The sequence below is a fragment of the Haliotis asinina genome, chromosome 3 (genome assembly GCF_037392515.1).
Source record: "Haliotis asinina isolate JCU_RB_2024 chromosome 3, JCU_Hal_asi_v2, whole genome shotgun sequence".
Classification (NCBI taxonomy): Eukaryota; Metazoa; Mollusca; class Gastropoda; order Lepetellida; family Haliotidae; genus Haliotis; species Haliotis asinina.
Window position 1 is genome coordinate 32,808,824 of NC_090282.1, and position 16,686 is coordinate 32,825,509.

At 40.3% G+C, this 16,686-nt stretch overlaps 1 protein-coding gene across 2 annotated transcripts in view; it reads right to left on the bottom strand.

Annotated features, from left to right (window-relative positions):
* Window positions 1-174: 174 nt before the first annotated feature.
* The window catches only part of LOC137277828 (uncharacterized), a 34,115-nt gene continuing 17,603 nt past the window's right edge, over window positions 175-16,686 (bottom strand). For both annotated transcript variants that reach the window (XM_067809788.1, XM_067809789.1), the window contains exons 5-15: window positions 16,562-16,605; window positions 11,926-11,965; window positions 11,470-11,748; window positions 10,292-10,677; window positions 8,322-8,626; window positions 6,988-7,003; window positions 6,057-6,123; window positions 5,075-5,194; window positions 4,175-4,321; window positions 2,026-2,101; window positions 175-1,269 (exon numbers count right to left, since the gene is read on the bottom strand). In XM_067809788.1, coding sequence (XP_067665889.1) covers window positions 282-1,269; window positions 2,026-2,101; window positions 4,175-4,321; window positions 5,075-5,194; window positions 6,057-6,123; window positions 6,988-7,003; window positions 8,322-8,626; window positions 10,292-10,677; window positions 11,470-11,748; window positions 11,926-11,965; window positions 16,562-16,605 — 2,468 coding nt within the window. In that variant the 3' untranslated portion in view covers window positions 175-281. The remainder of the gene's footprint in view (window positions 1,270-2,025; window positions 2,102-4,174; window positions 4,322-5,074; window positions 5,195-6,056; window positions 6,124-6,987; window positions 7,004-8,321; window positions 8,627-10,291; window positions 10,678-11,469; window positions 11,749-11,925; window positions 11,966-16,561; window positions 16,606-16,686) is intronic.

The window sequence follows — 16,686 nt, forward strand, 5'->3', positions numbered from 1 at the left end:
ATTCTGAAAACTCCTAAAAAAGAAAATTCTTTTTGGACTATCAAACCCATATGATCATGCAGATGTAGTATGCAGTATTGACAAAATCCCCATTTCATGGCCATACAAGTTCCATTTCTGAACAAACATCTGCATGAACATAAAATGTTATTTGAAAGATGTTTGTTTCCATAAAGATATGAGATTGTCAAGCATGCATCTATGTCAAGTAAGCCATTACATGGCCATGTAAGTTTTTCCTGCAAATCACAGCCTGTAAAATATCACTATATCATCCACCATTATTTCTTCTTGCTGTAGTAGGATTTCATCCTCTCTTTATTACACATGCCTGAAGGAATGTCCAAACTAAAACTACTTGCAGGTTGGGAGGGATAGCTGAATGAGGCTGCACTTGTCTCTTCAAAGGTATCCACATCATCTATATCATCCATGTCACTAATGATGGACGACATGGAAGTAGATGTGGCAGCAGACGTAGAAGCCGACGTCGAAGTAGTCATGTGACTAGACTTGTAGAGCGAGTCCTGACGCACCGGAGTTGTCGTGGAACAGGATGCAATGGATTGGGTTGATGGTTTTTCAAATTTATGTACATCTGGGACTGCCTGTGGAAATCTATTGTTGGCAGTCTGTCCCGGGCCCATCTGTCCACCAGATGCATTCTGGGAATGGGTTGTCTTTGTTTGAGCATGTGCTGTGTTAATATTGCTACCTTCCTTCCTCCCTTCATCCCGTTCTAATTTAAAGTCACTGTTGTAGAAAGTTTGAAAATGTTTCCCCTTCACATCAGATCCTCCCTCATCATCGAATCCAAACTGAATACCTTCAGCATTGTCACTTTTGAAAACGATTCCTGAATTTGAACCTCCAAATTCCCAAGCCTTATCATCCTTTCCACCATGTTCTGGAACTTTTCTACCCATTCCTTTCACCTTGCCTCCCACAGTCCGATCAAACTGATCAAGCTTCCCTGCAGACCCTTCACCAATATGAGTGGCGGTTCCTGTAGAAGCTCCTCTGTCTCCACCAGTGGTACGCCCAAATCCACCACTTCTCATGCCCAGACCTCCTAGATTGGGCCTACTGCTGCTGTCTCCAAACTGTGGACTTGATGTCTGGCCATCATCCTGCCTCTTGGAGTTTTGGTTGACAGCACTATGCCACAGAGTTCCAGAACTTCTGCCACTCTCTATCCCAGAACTGCCCCCACTGAAGATACTGTCATCACCATCAGATACATCATCCAATGTGTTGATGTTTCCATGCCTGCAAAGATAGATGGGGTTTAGAAGAGTGGTTAAAGTGTACATTCTAGAATGCTAATGTTTAAGACTGAAAGGAATAAGTTTTCTTGAAATAGTCTGGTGAAATAACATGAGCCGAGGAAAGTTGCTGTTATTCAACATTTTTATTGGTCACAAATACATGTGACTATTGTCAACTTAAACTTAAACAATTTCAAATGATTCCAGGAAACACTATCCAACTATTACCAATTTAAGGAAACACTACCTAACTACCACCAGTTCAAGGAAACACTATCCAACTACCACTAAGTCAAGCAAACACTATCCAATCTATTACCAATTTAATGAAACACTATCTAACTACCACTAGTTCAAGGAAACACTATCCAATGTCAAATGATTCTAGGAAACACTATCAAACTATTACCAAATTAAGGAAACACTATCTCACTACCACTAGTCCAAGGAAACTCTATCCAATCTATTTCCAATTTAAGGAAACACTATTTAACTACCAGCAGTTCAAATAAACACTATCCAACTTCAGCTGCTACAACTAATCCAAGGGAACCACAATTTGATTATAACAAATCCAAGGGAAATGCCTTTTAACTGCCACTAATATGAAGCAAACACTAATAAACTATTTCTTTTTCAAAAGAAAAACTATCCACCTCCAGCTAATCAAAAGAAAACCATTACCAAAACAGCTATAATCCAGAAAGAGGAAAGCCAGTGCAACATACAGATTTCCACTCAATCACCCTCCACTTACCAGTTTGCTGTCTGACTCTGCTTCAAGGCCTCATGCAACATGGCTCGCTCTTCTGCTTCAGACTGAGGCATCACACCTAGTAGCGGAAAGTAATATAAGAATCACGTTGAAAAGAAACATTCCAAATAAGACACAAAATTGGGTTTCACTGATACAGAATTCATGGGTAGGAATCATCACTGGTGTTTCTTTTGCAGATATTCCTGTATTATGAAGCAACACATCTTAAAACCCTCATTATGTTTTACAAATGAATGCTACAACCCACCAAACAAAAGAAAACATAAAAGATAATTGACTGATTGTTCTTTTGTATCATTCATTATTTCAAACATATTTTTAGGAAAATGACATAAGAAAATGTCATAAACAAATCTTAGAAATGACTTTTTTTCCAATTCCAATTTTATGCTTATTTTGCTTTTAAACTTAGGCATCATCATTCTGGCATACTGTAATGAAATACATTTGGTCAGGCTTTAAGAATGAAAGAGAGAGAAAATGGTTTTATGCTATAACACTGCTGGGGACACCAGAAATTGACTTCACACATTGTACACATGCAGGAAATAGAATTCAGGTTTTCATCACTTCGCCGCCAGGCTACCACATCGCCCCTCAAACTAACTGCAGCAGCCTGTCACAAGCTTAATCTGTTCCCACATTATGTTCAAAACATCACATTGTTTTGCCACATACAACTCTTGATAAGGAGTCATGTGACTTTCAGCTGGGGACTAGGGACAACTCTAAGGTCCAAATTAGTATATAATTGCTTTATATCCTAAATACATAGCATTTCTATCCATACATGAAATCATTTTTAGTGTTCATGAGAGCATGGGCATGAATTCTTAATCGAAAATAATGAAATTCGTAACATCATCTTTCTGACTACAGGAAGGAGCATCCTTGTTAGACAAGTCCTTGTGATTTGTTTATATAACAGCAGTAATTGACCCCCACCAGGGCAGGTAGGTTACTCCTGCAGTGTCTCAAATCTGACTGGGCTTCCGTTTTTCAGGCAATGAAATTCAGCTTTAAGAATGAAAGTACACAAGACAGAAGCTGGAGTTACGCTGACAGAGATGTACACTCATTAGCAACAGGAACCAGTCATGCAGGTGCACCAATCAAAACTGCCTGTGTAATCATATGACAACAAACAATTAAGCATTACCATTAAATTTTAAAGAATTATTTTGGAGATGTGATGACCTGTGTCAACCAAATCAGTGATCCTGACCATCTGATCTTGTACAAAAAGCATGGGTTGCTGTAGACAAATTCTAACCTGGCTCTTCCCAGGTCTAATGCTGGTTCATTCACACTTCACAAACATGTACTGTCATTGGGAAAACATTAACAATACTACCAAGCAGCATGAAAACTCATTACCTTGAGTGACTAAAGAATATAAAATGAGTGTATAGACAATACAGAAGCTACCATACACATGATTCATGCTCAAAGTCAAACAAAAAGTTCAACTTAAAGTGCATTCAAACAGGAGTATTTCTAAAATGAAGACAAAGTCCCTAGTCTGTTTTCATTATCATTTCATCAACAAGGAAAAGTTTCAGTTTTCTACTCCAGATAAACATCATGTAAAGTTTTCCACATAGGCCAAAAGAGATTGTCTTATGATGTAGACAATGTCCTGGATGTTTGCAGGAATGCCTAACTATCGGAAGACATGGAGGTCAATGAGATACCATGCCCACCTGCACTGTTTACTTCAATGTTTTCAAAGTCATCTGTAACAAATATCAGAATTACTTAACAAACGTACCAAAAGCCTAATATATATAAGCCATGTCACGTTGTAGTACATGCCATCACAAGACTGATCTTTTCAAATTCTTCTAGTTCATTGTTCAGCCAATACAACTGAGTCAAATGAAGAATGATTAAACTTCATAAAAAAATCCCTTCGTCTACTCAAGAAATTTTGTAGGTTATCTCAACAGCGTGTCATCCAAAGGGTGCCTGTGAATTCAGCATCTTTCAATCAGGTCTCTACATGCAAGATTTTTGTGATATGGTACACTGCCACAGGAAGTCTTGGATATCAGATGCTGTGTTACTTGGTTGACATGATCAGCTTTCCAGAAGGTAATACTAAGTGATAAACTACATCAATAAGTACCCTGTTGCACGACCTCCTTCTCACTCCTCAACAGCGCTTCATGGAACATCCTCATCTCCTCGGCTTCAGTCTGGGGTATCAGGTCACTGTAGCTCGAATCGTTTTCATCTGGATCCTCTTCAAACTCTTGAGGTTTATATTTCTTTCCTGGAAAAAGAACAGTTATGGATGAAAGCCAAAAACACGAGAACAATCACAGACACTTAACACGAACATGCAAATCCAAGGTTCATAATTAGGCCAATCTGGGATTCAACCCTATATTCAGAGGATCATGGCAACAAACACAACTCTGTGAAAACGCTGGTTCTTCCAACAATCTAGCGTCATATTAACTTCATGGGAGTTGGGATTTTGAACATTAATGTCAGTCTCAAAAACCTCTGATACTGATTCAAATGAAAGCTGACAGTGAAAGTCCATGTGAGTTTGAACAGCAAATATTAGGGTACAATAACAGGGACTATATATCCTACAGCCTGAACATAACAATGAGTCATAAGCCACATAGCTTGATTGATCAGCAAAGTATGCAGTGAAACCTGAATGAGGTACTTCAACCTTAGCACTACACTAGGGAAATACAGTATCATATCCCCACTGGGGAACTACAACTCTTGAAGTACTTTAGGGAAACACAGCACTGTATCCCCACTGGGGAGCTACAACTCTTGAAGTACTTCAGGGAAACACAGCATTGTATCCCCACTGGGGAACTGCAACTCTTGATGTACTTTAGGGAAACACAGCATCGTATTCCCACTGGGGAGCTACAACTCTTGAAGTACTTTAGGGAAATACAACATCGTATCCCTACTGGGGAACTACAACTCTTGAAGTACTTTACGGATATACAGCATCGTATCCCCACTGGAGACCTACAACTCTTGAAGTACTTACTGTGTCTTCCAGTTGATGCCTTCCTAGCATTGGCACCACCCCCTCTGCTGGACCCCTTGTTGTCATGGTGATACGTTCTGGGTGTGGCACTAGGTCGCTGGAGTGGAACTGGTCCAGGTGCTGACAACACAAATAACATCTTGTCCAGTAGCCACACAAAATAACATCTTGTTCAATAACCATATAAAATATCATCTGACCCAACAGTCACACAAAATAACATCTCTTCCAGTAGCCACATAAAATACCATCTCACCCTATAGCCCCACAAAATAACATCTCACCCAATAGCCCCACAAAATACCATCTCACCCAGTAGCCCCACAAAATACCATCTCACCCAGTAGCCCCACAAAATACCATCTCACCCAGTAGTCCATCTCACCCAGTAGTCCCACAAAATACCATCTCACTCAATAGCCACACAAAATACCACCTTGCTCAATAGCCAAAGAATACCATCTAATGCTTAACAGAAAACAACTCTCATTGGTCATCACTGGAAATGTAAGAAATATTTCACGTGACATACACAATGATCGCACATGTGGAAATTGACAGACGTTTTGTGTTTCCAAGTCATTTAGATATTTGCAGAAACTCTTCCTGAAGGGCGGCAAGATGTTTGTGTTAAGTAAAAGGTATTGCAAATGTAAAGGGTCAGTGGCAAATATGCAGTTAGGCAAATTGAATATAATGAGCAGTAATGTAAAAGAACGACATTATTTGATCAGGTGTTTAGCATGGGGAGTGTCACCCACCCCTTATGTATTTATGCAATGACTGAAGCAGAGGAAATATTTAAAAATATTTATTTCTCCACTGATTTCATTCAAATTTGGAAATTATGTTAATAATAACATGTAAAAACAAAGTATGATGTCAAAAGCCTGGATTCATATCTTTAAAAATTACTGTCAAAACAGCATCTGTACCTGGAGTTATGCACCTACGTCAAATGCATCACACTGCTACAACTTACGTTTTTGTTGTCGTGTCTGTCCACTGTCAGAAACACCAGTTCTACCCGATGCCTGCATATTGGACATCTGAAATTTGATCATAAAGAAATCATGTATTGCCTGTATATCAACAGAATAAACTGAGCACTTGAGTATAAACAGAACTCTTCCAATCTGCAAAGATTTGTTACATGGTATATAAATACTGATGAGGTACCAAAAACATAATACAATCGTTAACTGTTTGTCAACCTTTACCTTACAAGATGCATAACTGAAGTCACCTTAGGTGATCATTACTATCACGGACCCTGTAAAAGTATACTCATCAAAAAATGTAGGGGAACTGTACATTCAATGTACAATTGTTGAAAGTGGGAGATATATGGGATTGAATCAATGTTGATACAATAACAATGGATGTCTTGAGAATGCATCACCACATGGATTTCATTCTAAGCAAAGCTGTTTGTTCAGTTATCACCCTTGTTAGGTGACTGGAGTATGACATGAAAATTTCAGGTTTACAACTTTCAGTCAGTGGTGTGTGATTTAAACATGAAAACCCTGATCATGCTCAGATGCAAGAAAATTATAGGAAAAAATGGCCTCCAGTGATTTATTGACCTTCTTGAAAAACGTCATGCTTTATAATGACACCCCATGCACGTGTAGGAGGCTCCTGCGTTGTGCATGTGCTTCCCATGCATTGTGTTTGCATGTGGTGATAACATGAAATGATGCTGCATACACAAGATGCATGTCATTGTAACATTCCTGAATGGGTTTTCTTTCTACCAGACTTCAAAGTTCAGGTTCCCCTACTTTTTTTGAAGAGTATATATTAGTCAAGCAATTCATATCTTGATTTTAAACCTTCAACATAATGCCATTCATCACTGTAGAGAAACGATTACTCCAGCACAAAGTATGAAAGTGGGAAAAACTTACATCATTTGTCATGAAGCTGAAATTAAAAAAACACTAGTAATTATAAACTTGTAAGAGGCTGCAGTTAAGGTCTTAGTAATACAGATACCTTAACCAACAAAGATATTGCCAAACAGGGTAATATTTATGGTGATTGAGTGAAAGAGTATGTTTTTTTTGCTGCTTTTAGAAATATTCCAGCAATATCATTGGGGAGGAGGGACACCAGAATCAGGCTTCACACATGTAATACTTGTAGGCATCATACACATAGACATTAGGAGCATGACAGCTGACCAGGCAGATCTGCATAGACATTAGGATCATGACAGCTGACCAGGCAGATCTGCGTAGACATTAGGATCATGACAGCTGACCAGGCAGATCTGCATAGACATTAGGAGCATGACAGCTGACCAGGCAGATCTGCGTAGACATTAGGAGCATGACAGCTGACCAGGCAGATCTGCGTAGACATTAGGGTTATGACAGCTGACCAGGCAGATCTGCATAGACATTAGGATCATGACAGCTGACCAGGCAGATCTGCGTAGACATTAGGAGCATGACAGCTGACCAGGCAGATCTGCGTAGACATTAGGGTTATGACAGCTGACCAGGCAGATCTGCATAGACATTAGGATCATGACAGCTGACCAGGCAGATCTGCATAGACATTAGGATCATGACAGCTGACCAGGCAGATCTGCGTAGACATTAGGAGCATGACAGCTGACCAGGCAGATCTGCGTAGACATTAGGAGCATGACAGCTGACCAGGCAGATCTGCGTAGACATTAGGGTTATGACAGCTGACCAGGCAGATCTGCATAGACATTAGGATCATGACAGCTGACCAGGCAGATCTGCGTAGACATTAGGATCATGACAGCTGACCAGGCAGATCTGCATAGACATTAGGAGCATGACAGCTGACCAGGCAGATCTGCATAGACATTAGGAGCATGACAGCTGACCAGGCAGATCTGCATAGACATTAGGAGCATGACAGCTGACCAGGCAGATCTGCATAGACATTAGGGTTATGACAGCTGACCAGGCAGATCTGCATAGACATTAGGATCATGACAGCTGACCAGGCAGATCTGAGTAGACATTAGGGTTATGACAGCTGACCAGGCAGATCTGCGTAGACATTAGGGTTATGACAGCTGACCTTGCAGATTTGCATGGATATTAGGATTATGACAGCTGACCTTGCAGATTTGCAGATTTGCATCGACATGAATTTATTATACTTCTTTTCACATGATATCTCACCATAAAGCTGTCATGCATGTTCTCTTTTCATATCAGTCAAAACAAAAGTACACTGTTGAAATGTTGTAACTTACTGCTTGTCCTTTCCTCCATCCTTTCCACTATCGATGCCATCAACCTCAATGTCATCATCCAGGTCATCATCAATATCATCCACATCCTCCATTACTGCCGCTACCTCATCATCAGCATCTACATCTGTCTGCAGAGACTCAGAATCATTTCCTGTTACCACTGAATCGGCAACACTATTCACATCTTGACCACCAACAGTACTCTCCCTTTCCTTTTTCTGCTGCCTTACTGCCCTTCGCTGAGCTTCTTTCTCTTCTTGTTCTTTCTGCTTCTTCTTAAATTCAGCAGCAATCAATTCCATCTCCTGCAAAATATTCACAATGCATACCAGCATTACACAGGTAATGTGAAGTAATGATAATTATAATTGCAAATGTATCCAGGGTGTTCCCATTAAGTGGGTGCTTCTAGAAGACAGCAAGAGTTGTATGATCCCCAGGGAGTTGAGATTGAAAATACAATGTGCCTGTGATGGATGATTTATGTATTGGCACGATATGAATACTAGCATAATAACAATAAAATAATAATAATAATAATAATGAGCGGGGTTTGATTTAATGTGGGCGGGGTTTGATTAATGTGGGCAGGGTTTGATTAATGTGGAAGCTCTCCATGACAGAATTTTATTGTGTACTTTTGCACATATTTATTTATCAGATGATCCCCTGGTGATGCATGTCAAGAATCACGATGAAAGCAAGGAATTCCACAGATGTTTTAAGCGTGCCAAGGTTGTTGGACACAATTTGAAATTTGAAGTTGATTTTGTTGATGGCGATGTACTGCTGGACGGTACAGTGATGGGAGTAAACCAGGTGAAGTCCTTCACCAAGTCGGCTCAGAGTCGGTCCTTTGTGGAGAAGCTGTCTGAGAAGCCATTGCACCGACTTTACATGCAGTGTGTGGAACAGAACAGCAATCCAACCGACTCCTTCGCCTGGATGAAGTCGGCTGGTCTCAAATGTGAAACTGGGGGCTTCCTTTTTGCTGCTCAGGACCAATCACTTCCCACTTGCAATCGCCAGAATGTGATTCTTAAAGAAAATATCAATATGAAATGTCATCTTTGCAATGAATTCACAGAGACTGTCCAACACCTTGTCAGTGGATGCCCTTCCTTGGCACAAACAGCATATCTTAAAAGACATGATGGCATGGTTCGCTGCTTTTACTATCGTCTCCGCCATGCCTGTGGCTTTGACCCCGAGATCCATCCATGGTACCCTGAACATGTCCAGGGCGTCCTAGAAAATGATGCTTTCAAACTTCTCTGGAATAGGCCAATATACAGCCTGAGATGAATTCCAGTCAACAAACCTGATCTTGTCCTTTTTGATAAAACCAATGAAATTATTTCTATCATTGAATTTTCTGTCCCTTTTGACAGCAATGTGATTGGCAAGATTCAGGAAAAGCATGATAAATATGCGGACCTCGCTTTTGAAATGTCTCGCTTGCATCCCAAGTACACTGTCGTCAGGCTCCCCATTGTTCTCGGTGCCCTTGGTTTGGTACCCCGGGTTCTCCACTGGGAGCACAGTCCTTCTGACAATCTGGGTAGCGCAGAAGGCTGCAGTGTTGGGGAGCCTCCATATTCTCCGAAAAGTTCTTGGTGGGTTCAACTAGGCAGTGTTTTCTGGGAGAAGTCCCATTCGCTGTCTGGGCTGCGTGTAGAGGGGGCGAGGGCCCTGAGCTGACGATGAGCTTTACCAGCCTGACTGTGCCAGGATCACCTGAACCCTCTCTGCTGCATTTAATTTCTAATCTGTAAAACATAATAATAATAATGATGGAAACAATTGTTTAGTGACAATTTTTGCTATGTTCTGTTTCAAGGTTGAAGTATCTCATTACTTGTAAAAATAGGAGACAGATATCAGAAATGTAGAGCAAGAAGTACCACACTGCTAAGCTGAGTCATGAAGGATTTTATTGAAAGCTTATAAACATTTAATTGTTGTCTAACCTTTTCACGTTGTTTCTGCTCTGCTTTAAGTTTTTTCTTGCTTTTCTTGCCTTGAGTGGTCTGGGAAGGAATCCCTGCTGAAGTCCCAGAACTGTTATGACTGCTCTCCTTCACATTATTTTTGACATTCTCAGCTCCTGACATCTTGGTCTTGTCCAGGTAGCCATTGCTGAGTGTGTCAACTTTCTCTGCAGCAGGGGCACAGCTGCCATGGGCATTGGAATTCTTATCTAATGAAGCAGAATTGTTTGTTTCAAAGACATTGCTGAAATTGTTTGGTGCTGAAGTTTTTGAGTCAGTTTTGTCTTCATTCTTCTTGGACGTCTGTTGCGTATCTGAAGCATTCTGGCTTGATTTTGACTTTGCTTGAGAGGCCACTTGTGATTCTGTGGAGGAACAATACATGGAATATTCTGAAATAGTTCATGAGAATAAGGGAAGTCATGACTTACTTTACATCTGACCCAACTATATCATTTAGGCTGCACAATAAAAATTAAATGGTTCTTGGACACATTTTTCTTCAAAAGTGATGAGGGCGTTTCAACTTTTGATTGAAAAAAATGAAAAGGAACGAACACATTTTTTTTCTCTCTCAGAAATACAGCTTGAAAGGTATAGCCGGAGTTTATGAGCTGTAGATTCAGTCACACTTGTTCTTAAAGATATTCATTCTCATTGTGGACAACTGGATGACCGGAATGTGGTAAAGTAAAAAAAATGTGTTTTTAATGGCAATAAATCATTGTTACATGCACAAATATGAGTGACAGGCTGATGTCCAAGAAACATTTAACTTTTTTATTTAGCCTTAGAAAATCGATAAAACAGATGATAATAACTGGACAGTTTTCAATGATTTCATATTTTTATTTATCATAATTATAATATAATTGCTTGTACTAGCCCTGACTAAATGGTTTAATAATGCTAACTCTTAAAAATAACATGGCACAGCATGAAAACCTCATTGTAGATACCTTACACTGCCTCAGACCATATTTTAACGTTTTTTGGTATGATTTTGGTGTGATTGAACCCCAACCTTCCACTCTCTATGAGAATGCTCTAACCACTATACTACAGAGGCGATATTATTTATCAAATGGAATCAGTGTTTTAAATATTTTTCTTCCTCAGACATTACACCAGAAAAGCACAAAGATAATGGTGCTTACGTTTACCCATCTTTGCAGCTTTTCGTCGTTCCTTTGCTCTTTTCTTCTTCTCCTTTTTCTTCTCTTCCTTAGTTGGACCAGGAACATATGTTGATTGCCTCGTAAAGGCATATCTTTCATAATCACTGTCATCGTCTTCATCGGAGTCATAAAATCCAGGGAAATATGACTCCTGGAAAAAATGACCTCTGAAATGGTGTCCTGGATGGTGGGGATAAGCTCCATGATGAAAGTGTTGGAAAAATGGATTCCCAAAAGGACTTCCAAAAGGACTGAATACTGCAAAGGCATGTAAACAAATAATCCATCAAACTGACCCAGTGAAATGTACGAATTTGGAGAAATGAGTAAGTAAATGTTACTATTTTGCCAAACTGGTATGAATATTGAGACATGAGAAAACACATCTGAAAGGTCAAAAGCTGCAAATAAGTGATATGTTCATAAGGCACCTACCTCCACTCAACCAGGGGAAGAGCCGTATGAAAACCTCAAACTGAAAAACAGACACACAGTCAACATACACTGTGAGAAACAAATATGGAACATATAAAACACTTGCAGCTGAAAGCTATAAACACACATCAAGTTCTCAGTCGCATGAGCCATATACAGTGGAAGTTGTCCAAACCGGCATTGACTAGGACTGAAGAAAGAATCCAGTTTAGACAATGTGCCAGATTATGGAGCTGATGATACATGTGCAAGCCACAGGTAGGTCTGAGATTATAGACCAGTGTTGACAACTTGCTGGATTGGACAGATGCTGGTTTGGGCAACTTCCACTATATTGGCATCCAGAACACACAGATGTTCAAAATGGATATACAGAGAGACCCCAGATATCTGGACACATTTGTTATTGAGAAAATCGTCCCGCTAACCGAATATCTGGATTTCTGTCATCTAGGCTTTGTTGTTATAACAGTAGCGAGCATACACTTCTTGGTTAAACTTACATCCAAAACAGCATGATTATTTTGATTTGCCAATTACAATTCACTCAATGTCAAACAGGGCTACTTATCACCATCAATACCCTGTGATTAATATATGAATTAGCAGACCATGTCTCATGTCAAAACACGTGGATATTCACTTCACACAATCATGGGTAGATCAAAGCTTCATGCAGATGAGTCAATTTCATGTTGATTTAGCTGGTTCATTAGTAAAATTTACCGTCCAATAACGGAAACTGAATATCTGTTATAGACAAGTCACTTTTTGAGCCTATGGGACTGGGTTTTTCTGATGAGAAGGCAAGGTTTCTGGATATTTGGTGTCCAGGTATCCAGGGTTTCACTGTATAGCATGATCATAATCATTGAACCAAATTCTTGGGACAGGTTTTGTGCTAAAAATAATTGAAACTACAAATTAAATCTTACATTCCTGTCAGTACACACCACCATTTCATTTCCTTACGGGACCTTCCTATCTCCTGTAAGGGACTCTATAGTAATTTTGTAGCTATTCTGTATATTGGGGCATTAGCCTCAAAGTGATGCTCAGTAACTCTCCTTATTTGTTCCAAGGAAATAGCATTCCTTGACTATCAAGTAGACCTTAATCAGTATCCAGCCAAATTACCCACCAAACCCCTCAAAACCACCCTCAACCAAAGAGACAAACCTCCACTTAGCACTATTTATCATCAGAATGCCTTACACTGATGCGACCAGCTATCATATCTGCAGACATGCTAAAGATGTAAGCCAACACAGATGTTGCGCTTCAGAGAAACACAGCAATGTAGCATATCCTACAAGTCAGTAGTGAACCAGCAACAAGCAAAGAAAAAGACCCTTCAAGCGTTGTCTATTACATTCAATGCTGAAGTGGTAACTCGTATGTAGAGGAAGCCCTTAGACATGAGAGTCAAGGAATATCAGGCGTCTGTGATGAAAACATACACCAAATCAGCCACTTCCGACCATACCCAATCCCATCCAAATCATACCACTCTCTGGACCAACATCAACATCCTTGAGGCCAACTGGTCAGACTACAAGATAAGAAAACTCTGACAGGCAATCAGCATCAAATGGCTCAACCCGGCAATTAATGTTAATATTTTGAGTCACCTGTTGCATAACAGTATTAGTATCTACATCAAAACATTGCATCTGTTAATAAAGAAGTTGTCTCTCCATAAAAAACATTCCTCTTATCCTCATACCAGCATCAAAATGCCATGATACCAAATAAGAGAATACTTAACCACAAGTGTTATGAAATTGTGCATGCTCAGAGGCCATTGTTTCAACATAGATAGACCCGTAAAGGCCCCGGGGTAGAATAGGCTTTCAGCAACCCATGCTTGCCATGAAAGGTGACTGTGCTTATCATAAGAGGCGAGAATTGGGTGGTCAAGCTCACTGACTTGGTTGACACATGTCATCGGTTCCCAATTGTGCAGATCCATGCTTATGTTGTTGATCACTGGATTGTCTGGTCCAGACTCGAGTATTTACAGACTGCCGCCATATAGCTGGAATATTGCTGAGAGCAGCGTAAAACTAAACTCACTCACTCAACATAGATGTAGAATTTCTGCGCTGAAACAATAACAGCTAGCACTAGGATATCCTCAAACATTTGACTGTGCTGTAAATATTTTAAATACTTACACACAGGAATGAATATTCTAATTGTCAGAAACGTATGAGACATCATCCCTAAACATGACAACAAACTGTGCTGCTTTCTGTGATTTGGTATCTGAACACAAGGCAGGATTGACACTTGACAATCTCAGTCTTCTGTTGTATTCACATAGGGGGAAATCTGCTTAAAACTTCTACGCTGGTTGTCTTTTTTTTTGTTTAACACCATACACAGCAATATTCTAGCTATATAGTGGCAGTCTGTAAATAATCATGTCTGTACCAGACAATCCAGAGATCAACAGCATGAGCATTAATCTACACAACTGGGATATGATGACACATGTCAACCATCCTGTTAGTCGCCTCTTACAACGAGCATGATCAATTTTAACCCAGATCTCCACAAGTATTCTATTTTCAAATGCTGTGGGCAAATGGCTGTTATATTACATTACAATCACATGCTTTCAAACATCATAAATTGTTCTTTCTAAAAAGCAAAAACATAATGTATTGGTGATAATCACATGCTGTATGCTACAAAAGTAGCAGAAATATCATGTATTTTGTTTTGACCCTAAATTTTCAACATGATACATGCGCTGACTAACATGCTTCATCCTGAAGGAAGCCCCACCCCAGGCGTCGAGATCCACTGCTCGGTCAGAGGCAAGCGCCTTTGATGACCTGCTGCAAGATAGCAGCAGTTCCAGTGATGAGGAGGTGGACATAGATGAGGATATTCTGAAATACTTGGTGGAGGAATTCACCGGACCTGCAGCTCTGGTGAAGGATGTTCACCCTAAGATTGCTAAGGCCTTGGATAGTCTGCTGTTTAGAAGCATGCCTGATGACAAGTATCATGAAAAGGCCACCATTCAGAGCCGATAAATCCTTCACATCAGAAACATCTCAATTTCACTTGTGGTGGGGATCTGGACCAGTCTACATGCCTTCTAAACGGACTAGCATGTGCATCCAAAAATTTACAAAACTGCTGCCTGTTCTGTACTCACATCTGCGGTCAAAAGGACACATGAATGTTGGATTCATTGGCGATTCCTTCATAACTGGGGGTAATAATCAAGAATGCTCACAATTCCTTATGGAAACTGCTGAACTTTTCACTTGTCTCGGATTCGTCATACTCCCAGAGAAGTCAGTCCTTAAACCTAGTCAACAATTTGTTGTTTTTGTTTTATCATTAACTCTCTTTCTATGAGTGTGTCATTAACGACAGAGAAAGCTGACAAAATTCAGGAGGCATGTATTCAGGTGATGCGACAGCCCTGTGTAAGTGTGTAACTAGCAGAGGTGATTGGATACTTACTAGCCAGTCTCCCGAGGGTGAAGCTCAGACCGCTATACTACAGACGGTTAGATAACCACAAGTTGTGTTATCAAACAGACACAGGGTGACTATGACCAGTGTCTGACAATAACCACGAAGAAAAAGCACGACTTAACATGGTGGATTGGAAATAGACACACAGCCAGTAAACCCATATCTGTTGACCCGCCATCCTTAACCCTGTCTGCTGATGCCTCAAAGACAAGCTGGAGATGGGTACGCGACGGACAGAGCACTGGCGGTCACCAGTCTCGTGAATTATTTGGAAGTCTTAGTGGCATTTCTGACACTCCATGCTTTTCATGTTAGTGAAACGAACTGTCACATCTGTTTGCTACTTGACAGTAGTACAGCTGTTGCATACATTAACCACATGGGCGGGAAGAAGTCCCAACTAAACAGTCTAGTGCATATGGATAAGTGCAGCTTACATCCCTGGGGTGGTAAACGTCATGGCTGATCAGAGAAAATACAGAATGGTACCTTACAGCTAATGTGTTTGATGGCATATGTTACCATTTCGGCAAACCAGAAATTGATCTTTCTGCGTTGTGTCTGAACAATAGATTACCAAAATATGGCTCATGGCAGCCTGACCCAAACACACTAGCAGTTGATGCTTTTTCTTTGCCAGGTTGGAAACAGTACTTCTATTATGTTTTGCTGCCTTTCAGTGTGATCAACACTGTCCTGAAGAAAATGGAGGGAAACCAAGCCACAGGCACCCTGATCACTCCTCTGTGGAGCACCCTGATCACTCCTCTGTGGAGCACACAGCCATAGTTTCCCCGACTTCTCAGACTCATCACTCTGCAGCTTTTGACCCTACCGACAGATCACATAATTCTAGGACTGCCCTCCCTACTGGTTCGTTTTACCATCCCTTGTTATGGGTGGTTTTCAGATAACCCTTTAAACTACGACCCCTGCTCGCTTTCACTCTTTGTGATCCTTCTGCTTGTGATTAGTTTCATATAATCTCAATGAACCTTCAACTTCCATTTTCAATTTTGTTTTGACACTAAATTTTCAACATGATACATGTACCGACTAACATGCTTTATGCTCATCTCATCATAACCTGCTCATCTCTTGCCTGAACAAATCATTTTGAAAATTGTTTACTTACAGGAATTCCATCTTCATCATCATCAGCTCCCACAGCCTCTGGACCTGTGGAAACAGGCATCTGCAGTTACTTTGGAAACCACAATCAAATCACTAAAAACATTTTTCAAACTGGACAAGCTTGTT